Source organism: Mustela lutreola, chromosome 8, assembly GCF_030435805.1.
Source record: "Mustela lutreola isolate mMusLut2 chromosome 8, mMusLut2.pri, whole genome shotgun sequence".
In the NCBI taxonomy this organism is placed as follows: Eukaryota; Metazoa; Chordata; class Mammalia; order Carnivora; family Mustelidae; genus Mustela; species Mustela lutreola.
In genome coordinates, this window is record NC_081297.1 from 97,508,374 (window position 1) to 97,517,382 (window position 9,009).

The 9,009-nt window shown below is 40.6% G+C and overlaps 1 protein-coding gene across 2 annotated transcripts; it reads right to left on the bottom strand.

Moving 5' to 3' along the window:
- Positions 1–481: 481 nt before the first annotated feature.
- On the bottom strand, positions 482–9,009 carry TMEM52B (transmembrane protein 52B). 2 transcript variants are annotated; one of them, XM_059186132.1, is made up of 5 exons: positions 8,414–9,006; positions 6,082–6,125; positions 4,307–4,345; positions 3,592–3,758; positions 482–2,065 (listed from the first exon to the last, which is right to left on the bottom strand). In XM_059186132.1, exons 1-5 carry the CDS (start codon positions 8,465–8,467, stop codon positions 1,824–1,826), a joined length of 546 nt encoding a protein of 181 aa, XP_059042115.1. In that variant the 5' UTR covers positions 8,468–9,006; the 3' UTR covers positions 482–1,823. The 2 variants fall into 2 exon arrangements, with proteins under 2 accessions (XP_059042115.1, XP_059042116.1); XM_059186133.1 differs by lacking the exon at positions 4,307–4,345 and having other exon boundaries at positions 8,414–9,009.

Here is a 9,009-nt window from a genome sequence, read left to right on the forward strand (position 1 = left end):
AAATATATGTTTATAAAAAATAAAAAATTAAAAAAAAGAAAAAGAATAAGATACCTATAGGAGGATTTCTTCCAAGATCTTTTTCTACCAAATGATGTTTTAACTTCCTCAAGACTGGGTGTCTTGAAGGACGAAAGAGCCTAGAATATTTTACGGAATGTGTGATAATGAAGTGATTCATATGGCCAGAGCAAAACAAGGCCACCACAGGGTCATTCAACAATTCAAGCATCTTAACAATTTCCACAGGCAATTTGATAAATGACTCAGGATAAATTCAGCTCACCAGCAGCTTATACTCAGAACATTTCCCCCCTTGGGCTGAGGGAACATTCCAAGAACACATTTAATGAGGTGTTATACTAACCAGCCATTCCCTGGGTCTATGTCTCTATGAGTGCTGAAGCTAATTGCCGAATAAACCTGTTTTCTCAAATATTCCTTACCTCTACACAGACCATTTTCAAAGGAATCACATATCTTCAGTTGTTAACCTCTATCGACAAATCTTTATTGATGAAATAATGTGACTTTCGGTGCGACTTAATGATAACATAACAGGCTAACTGGCGAAAGGAAAAATAAGGCCTAAACTCAGTAGAATCTTAGCAGAAAGGGGAAAATTCGATGTCAATAGTAAGAGTACCAAATACGTGTGCATAATACTTTACAAATCTTGTCATTTATATTTAGTTCACTTGATTTGCACAACAATCCTGTTTTACAGGTGGGAAAACTGCTTTAGAGATTATAAGTGATTTATCTAAGGTCACTGGCAAGTCATTTTTCCCCAACACATCACTTCCTCAATTGTCCAGTAAAATACATTAAATCCTCGTATGTCCAGTATTACATGGGGTGCACAGCTTAGCACTACATGCTTAGCACTACACAACAGGAATGTGTCCTGGCCGGGAAGGATCCCATCCAGGCTGAGTTCCGAGAACTCAGTTGCTCTAGGGACTGGAGAGCAGCACGGACAGCCATTTCTACCATGTTTCCACTAGGTGGCAGTGAAGGCCACCCTGCTCTAAAGTGTCACTAAAGAGCAAAGCAAAACAATGCCATTCTTTCAGACTTAGGAAAAGACTGCGTATGCATGCGCAAGCCTGCACGCGTGTGCGTGTGTGTGTGTGCGTGCACACACATGTGTTTTCTAGGCAGAGGAACTGAAAAATGAATAGAAACTCTCACTGCCCCCTATGTGGTTTCTCACACTGCTAGTGGGTAGGACCAGAGTGAAAGAAAGACCTTGATTATTTGGCTCTTTGATACTATACTGTGTTCTCTTAGCCCATATCTGTAAGGATGGATCATGGACGTCCACAAAGGTATTGTATAATGTCCAAGAGTATCATTGTCACTCAGCATAAAAGGGAATGTTTTCTCAAGAGGAAGAATTCATGACTTTGGTGCATTCCTGTCTGTGGCTGTGCCTACACTATTGTGTATTACGATCTATTATTGTGCTAAGGTGGTAGGAGGAAAAAACACTTGCAGTATCCTATGGGTGAAGGAACTCAACTGCTAAAGGAATTCAAGATACTTTTGATGCTTTCTTGGTTCAGTAGTAATCAGCATTGCTAGAGCTTAGTTGCAAACTTTGGCCACTGAATAAAGAATAAGAGTTTCCAATTAGAGCAATTCCATCTTAGAAAATAGATGTGGCTGGAAATGAAGAGTTGGAACCCATCCTTTTCACTGAATAATGTTTAGTTGTCATCCTAAATCTTCCAAAAGTTAGGGGGAAAAAAAAGTTAAATTTGTCTGTCTGTAGCAAAGGCAGAGAACCCCCCACCCCATTTATAAAACCAGAGTTGCCATCAGTTTGAAGGGTGTTCTACCCTAGGAAACTCATCCATTGGAGGCAGCTGCTTCTCCTCTGGCACGGGGGGGAGGTCAGGTGCTTTCTGTCCACACCTGGCCACGGTGAAGCGACTCATGTGGAGAGCTTCTTCGTACCCTGGGAGGGTGTCCAAAGAGGAGGGCAATTGGCTGAGGGGGCTGTGCGAGTGAGCCACAGCCAGGATTCTTCGAGCTGCAGGGCCAAATATTGACTGCAGGGCTAGGGAGGAAAGAAGGAATAGAGCTAGAGTAACTGTGACATCCTCAAAAATCAGGGACTTACAACACACTTAATTCCCCTTCATTTTTAGCGAGTGTCCAAACCATTGTCACTCTCGGCCACAAATGTTATGAAAATGCTGTGAAGCTTGTTTGGAAACCAGCTTCACTCTGCTGAGAGATCCTGTCTTCTTTGGGGTCCTCAGCTAATCTAAATTGTGACCCCATATCTCACAACCTTGTCCTTCCCTTTTACAGAATCGAGGCCCTTTATGCCAATCCACTGATAACGCAGACTCCTTAGAAATATTTATTTCTGTCTTATTTATCTTTTCCCAACGGGCAATAAGTGAAGCAGGAAAGGTGGACAGCAATGTATCCTCTTTTCAAAAGAAATTTCACAATGTTGTGCCACTGCTGTTCTGACTGGTCTCTCTTCTCCCATGTCAGGAAAGAATATAGTATGAAGAAGAGAACAGAAGGACATAAAGGAAGGTGTTTTATAATCATCAAGGTGATGTTAAGCTAACATTTAAATGTATCAACAGATCCACTACAGAACAAAGAATGGAAAGTACACATGATTAATTTCTTCAAAGATAAAAAATAATATATAGGTAATAAAAAATACAGGTTCTCGGGGCGCCTTGGGGGGCCAGTCGGTTAAGCGTCAGCCTTCAGCTCAGGTCATGATCCCAGGGTACTGGATCAATCCCTGCATCGGGCTCCTTGCTCAGTGGGGAGCCTGCTTCCCCCTCTCCCCTTCCCCCTGCTTGTGTTCCTCTCTCGTTATGTCTATCTCTGTCAAATAAATAAATAAAATCTTTAAAAAAATACAGGTTCTCACAAAATCCAAGACATTTTTGAAAAAGGGATACACTCAGAGCTTAAAATAGTTTTATCAAAATAATTTTATGAACTGGGTAATTCTTCCTGTGAGACATTTCCAATATTTTCTTCAGCATTCTACTTTTTTCTTCACTCTATCATTAGACCAATATATGAGAACACAGCATCAGTGAGAGTCCAGGTCACCATACCATCAGGCTTCTGGAAATGAAAATAACCCTGAGTTCTAGAATCTTTAATGCAATTCAATCCATGTTTCTATATTGTTTCACCGTCCTGATCATTCTTTTTATCTGTCTTCTTTTTTTTTTTTTTTTTTTTTTTTTAAGTAGGCTCCTCACCCAGCATGGGGCCCGATAAGGAGCTTGAACTCACAGTCCTGGGATGAGATCAAGTGTCTGACTCTTAGCTGAGCCACCCAAGTGCCCCCAAATCATACCCTTTTTAAAAAAACTTTATTTATTTATTTGACAGAGAGAGAGACAGCAAGAAAGAGCACAGGCAGAGGGAGAGGAAGAAGCAGGTTCCCCGCTGAGCAGGGAGCCTGACCAGGGACTCCATCCCAGGACTCCAGGGTCATGACCTGAGTGGAAGGCAGACACTTAATCCACTGCCAAACATGCACCTCCTTGATCATCCTTCCAAACCCCCCTCAGGTTATCAAGTCAGAGTACTCACAAGTGATTGTGCTCTGGAGAGTGCTGTCATGGTCGAAAGCTATAACTGTCACTTCATAGGGAGGCCGGCCCTCATCTTCCCCATTTTGCTGGTGGCTCAGACAGCAGCGGAAGCACGCGGAAGTCAGGCCGCACAGGAGAAGCAGTGCCCCAATGACCACCAGGAGCCTGCAGGAAGACCCCCCGACCTCCCCATGAAAGCTCGGTGATCTGGTGTGTTTCCCAGTCCTGGCCCTAACTGGTCTTCAGTGTCTACATTTTGACTTTGTTTGACCATTTTACACAGTAATCATAAGATTTTAATTCCAACACTTTCACTTCACAGGCATACTTATTTTGTCAGTAAGACTTAATCAGTTCATTAAAACAATAAGAGATCGAATATGGTTTGGAGGATCTGCTTTCTACTCTATATTCTCCTTTCTATAGACATTTCTAGAACTGAGAACATACATAATAACTTTTTGAGGTTGGCTGGGGAGATGGTATTGAAATAGGAAATCCTGGCATATTATCACACAGTTAAAAATGAGGTAAAGAAATTTGACTCCATGAGATGCTAGGTAAGAAGGCTGGCTTCTTACCAGCCTGATGTGTTTTTTTTTTTTTTTTTCTGATGTCAATATATTTAAAAGCTAAAAAAGTAAAAATGAATGCCCCTGAGAAAAATAAAGTTCCTTTGAAATGTCTTTCTGGGTATGAAAGCTGAAACTTACCATATATACCAGAGATGTACCCAATCTGTGGTCATGCAACTATGGAGAAAGAATAAAGTTTTTTTTTGCAATAAAAACATAGTCGGTGCCTATTGTAGTTCCATAATCTGGAATATGAGTTACAATATAGTATGCTACCTTGTTATAATAATAGCATTAAAACTTATATATATATTTTTAAGTTTGCATTTTAATTCCCATTAGTTAACATACAACAAGTTATACTAACTTCAATAGAACCAGCAGAATCTATTGCAAAATGGGATGCCTTAAGTGTTTAATACTATAGATGGCATTGTGTAAATATTTTGTAAATCATTTTAAGATAGACTAGTGATGATGAAAATGGTGCTAATAGAAAATATAACCATGACTACTATAAACAGTTATGATGACAATTACCAGGAAAGAATTTGGAATGTAAAATTACAAAGTTTGAAAATGGGTATGAAAGTTAAGGTTTGTTTTTATATTTGAGATCAATAAAATTTAAACATAAAGAAAATTTCAGTTATAAGCATGAAAGCAATACAATTAAGTTTATAATTTGTGTCTTGCAAATTGCTGCAAAAAGGGTCCCCAGTATACCATAAAAATTCTCACCATGAAAAAACCCCTAAACTTTCACTTCCATTATCAAAACTGATATGCACACCCACTTAAGCCAAATAGGAAGGAGGAAAAATGTAGAAACCAGTGTCACCATGTTAAAAGTCAACTAACTGAATTTTCTCTATAGAGACGACTCAATTTTATGGATTGCATGGAAGAAGGAGTATGGGCTAAGCTCAGGAGTGGGAAGGGGAGAGGAAGGAAATATTTATCTTTGAAGATGAACAAACTTAATACTAGTTTCTGATGTATTGAACTGTTGACATCTATTGAAATTCTCTTTTACATCCTCTCTTTGGTTGCACAGTTGTAGAACATACAGTTTGTTTTTCGATTAACAATGTCTCCTGTAGGCTTCTTGCATTCTCCATTTATTTAAAGCCTCTTCTAGTCCTAGAGTTATGATTCTGAGTCTGTTAAAAATGATTCTTCCCAAGTGGTAGGTGTCTAAAACCTCAGACGGTGTGATAAGCAACCCAGGTCACCACCATTTCCCCTGGGTTTAACAGTCTTGGCTGTTGAGAAACCCTTCCCATGGCTAAATATTTGTTTTCCTTCAGGCTGGGCAAGTGTTTTGTTCCAACTGCCCCTGCTTTCTTAATAATTTACCTCCAAGTGGAATGAATCTCTTCCCCTTTTATGTCCTCTGTATCTGTGTAAGACCTTATAGTGATAGGTTTAGATTAAGGGATTACAACCTCAACATGATAGCTGTATGAAGTCTGCAGGAAGTATTGACACACCCTAAAATACAGAAAATGCTCATCATAGTTCAGATGGTGAGGTTACTTTGGAATACCCCAACATATCTGCCGGGGATGAGATTTTAAATCCAGTGGGTCCTGATGAGTCACTGAGAAGCATGGGAAGGAAAGCCATTCGCAAATTTCTGTGGCTGTATGAATTGAGATTAATTCTGTTGTTTTAATGGGAAGATAGGCTTTGGAAAAAATGCTTTCAGTGATGTTATTTCAAGTACTTAGGATGACACAAGGGCATGTCTTTATTTTTGCATGATCCGTCTACCAGACTGGTGGGTTGATGTCCATTTAAGTAAAGATAAAGGGAAGGCAGAGATATTTAATGACCTCTTGACCTCCTGTTTTGGGTACTAATGTTTTTGTCTGTTTCTCCTTCTTCCCAGTTTGGTCTCAGATACTTACTGTTCAGGATTCACGCAGTTCTCCTCACATCTTGCCGGGGGAAGCTGCAGGAAGGGAAATAGTCTCAGACAGGGAAATGTCTCATCGGTTCGGCTCAGCAGCCTGCCATCGCTTCCCCATGACTCTGCTATGTTAGTTTACTTGGTGAGAGCCAGGAAAACATGAGGACAAGGTCATAGGGTCAGCCCTGTTTCTTTTCATAGCTCCCATGCCTGTGGATTATTATAACTGAAGTGGGAGAAACTAGAAGAGCAAATATTTAATCTGTTGGGGGTTTCCATTTGTTTGTTTGTTTCGGTGGGTAAGCATTACAACTTTTGTGAATGAGAGGCAGAGGCAACATTTAAATCAATTTGTCCTAAAAATGTCCTGATCTATCCCTCAGGATATTGTTATCACCTTCTTAATCTTTCCCAGTTACAAATTGAATTCTACCCCACTCCTCTTTTCTATTCCCTTAGTTCATCAATAACCCACCCCTGCCCCCCAATAAAGAAGGAGAAAAAGGAGGGGAACAATTTTATTTATTGAATTCCCACTTTATGCCAGTCAGGCTACTAAGAAGTTTCAGTATGTCATAACATTTCATCACAATAATCATGTAGGTGAGTATATTTAACCTTATTTTGAAAGATTACATGACAGAGGCAAAGGGGTTTAAGTTAACATGAGCAACCGCAAGCTCCTATTGATGTAGCCAGAATTCAAATCCAACTCTATCATATATGTGTGCTGAATGAGTTAGTACAACAAGGGCTAAATCTGCTCTGACAACACCTTGATATTGCTATCAAACCCCTCCTGCTACTGATGATGAAAGCTTCTTCTCCTTCTTTTACCTTGTATTTCGGTTGACTTTTTCCCTCACATAGAGGAACTTTTGTTTAGAAACTGCACCTCTCTTCCAGTAAATCGAATGACTTAGTATTCTCAGGAAATCAACAACAAGGGACAGATATTTGTACTTATTGAGGAAGAGGGGACATACAAACTCAAGACATACCAGGTGAAAAGGATTTGTAAAAGGACTTAAGAGCTGTTCTCTGCAGACAGCATTTGAGAAGCTCCTTTTTTTTTTTCTTTTAATTTAAAACGGTTGGCCACTAAGGATGACAAAGTGTGTGCTTCCTCTAACCCACCTCTGGTTTTTTGTTTCTCTTTACTGACTAAAGTTAAGAGAAGCTTAAAGTGCTAAACAGAGAAAATACTTCTTTTTGTGACTATTGCCAAAAAATTAAAAAAAGAAAATTAAAAAGAAAGTTCAGGGCAAGGAAAAGAAGAGGAAGCAAAAGGAAAATACAAGAAGAAATGGATTTACAGACAATAATTTAACTGGGATGTAGAAAGCAAAACAGTCGGTCCATTCTCCTCTAGGAGATGTACAGGAACTTGATACAAGCCAGTGCTTCATTTACTCTTCCTCTCTCTCTCTTTCTTTTAAAGTAGGCTCCACACTCAGCGTGGAGCTCAACACTCTGGGCTTGAACTCACAGCCCTGAGATCAAGACCTGAGCTGAGATCAAGAGTTAGATGCTTAACTGACTGAGCCTCCCAGGTGTCCCCACTTTTCCTATTTACTAGTGTTCATCACTGTATAAACTTTCCCTTGACAATTGTCCAGAATCCTCACCCTACTGACCTTTTTCATAAGTTACCTAGGGCCTTCTGATTTTTGGTGGGGAGAAATAAAAGGTCAGAAGTATTTTTTAAGAGTTACATGATCTGGAAGCATGTAAGTTTCTAGAATTGTATCAGGGCTGATGTGGAAACTCTGTTTAGGGGAATTATGTGTTCATTTTGATCATTTATTTGGGACCTTGAGGGATGAATGGTAAGATGCTAAAAGAGAGAAATGGGGGTGCCTGGGTGGCTCAGTGGGTTAGGCCTCTCTGCCTTTGCTCAGGTCATGATCCCAGGGTGCTGGGATCGAGCCCCGCATCAGGCTGTCTGCTCAGCAAGGGACCTGCTTCCCCCTCCGCCTCTGCCTGCCTCTCTGCCTACTTATGATCTCTCTCTCTCTCTTTCAAATAAATGAATAAAATCCCTATAAAAGAGAGAAATATAGATAGGTGGCACTTCTAAATTCCCATAGCTATCCTGCATGTATCAATGTTTACCCTAATTTCTGTTCCTCCATTTCACCGATGCCATCAGCCACACTGGGGCCATGAATCCTTATCACACTAAGGAAACATGCTAGTCATTCTTTTCCCCACTACCTCTTTGGTTCACTCTATGTCCTTCCCCCCACTCATTTCCCCCATGGTCCTTCTGAGAGCTGATTTGTCTGAGAAACAAACAAAAGTTTTATTTTTGCATTTTCTCAACTCACCTGGATGCAGTACACCAGGGCAGAGGCTATCACGGCCTGGGCTCGCACTCCCATGGGGCCGAACGTCTTCTCCAGGATCAGGTGCAGAGTGTCGACGTCTGTTGCCTCCTTGCCATGCTCTGTTGTCGGTCTGTCTTCTTGACCTGGAGGGCTTAAGCAGACAAACTTTTCTCAGCAATAAATCTTTTGCTCTCTCTTGCCTCTTACTCCTTTGGGCTTTTATTTTCTGTGGTCTTTCTCTCCCCTTTCATCCTGGCTTCTTTCTCTACGTCTATTCTGCTGTTACGGTCTCCACATTGACTTCTCTCTGCCTTCTACTAGTAATTCTTTCTATTTGTCTTTTACTTTCTCCCAACTGTCCCCAAAAGGAAAACATTCAGGGAGGACACATAAGTCCTCAGAATTAGGTATTTTTATAGGCAGTGGTGAGAAACTTGACTTGAGGAAGCTCAAAGGGAAATAGCTGGTGACGGAACAAGCTCTCTTGTCTCCATCAAAAAAAGGAGTAAAACTTTTGGTCCTTCGCTGCGGCAGTTCACGGGGGACCATTGAGTAACTGCCAATCTCCATTCCCTCCCCTCTCCATGTGATTAGCC

Bases quoted from the DNA above. Each gene is read 5' to 3' on its own strand.
- TMEM52B (XM_059186132.1), bottom strand. From the start codon at position 8,467: ATGGGAGTGCGAGCCCAGGCCGTGATAGCCTCTGCCCTGGTGTACTGC. The intron at 4,346-6,081 runs GTAAGTATCTGA...CTTTCTCCATAG, and splicing joins AACTGCGTGAATCCTGAACA to TTGCATGACCACAGATTGGG. The intron at 2,066-3,591 runs GTGAGTACTCTG...TTTCCTCCCTAG, and splicing joins TCTCCAGAGCACAATCACTT to CCCTGCAGTCAATATTTGGC.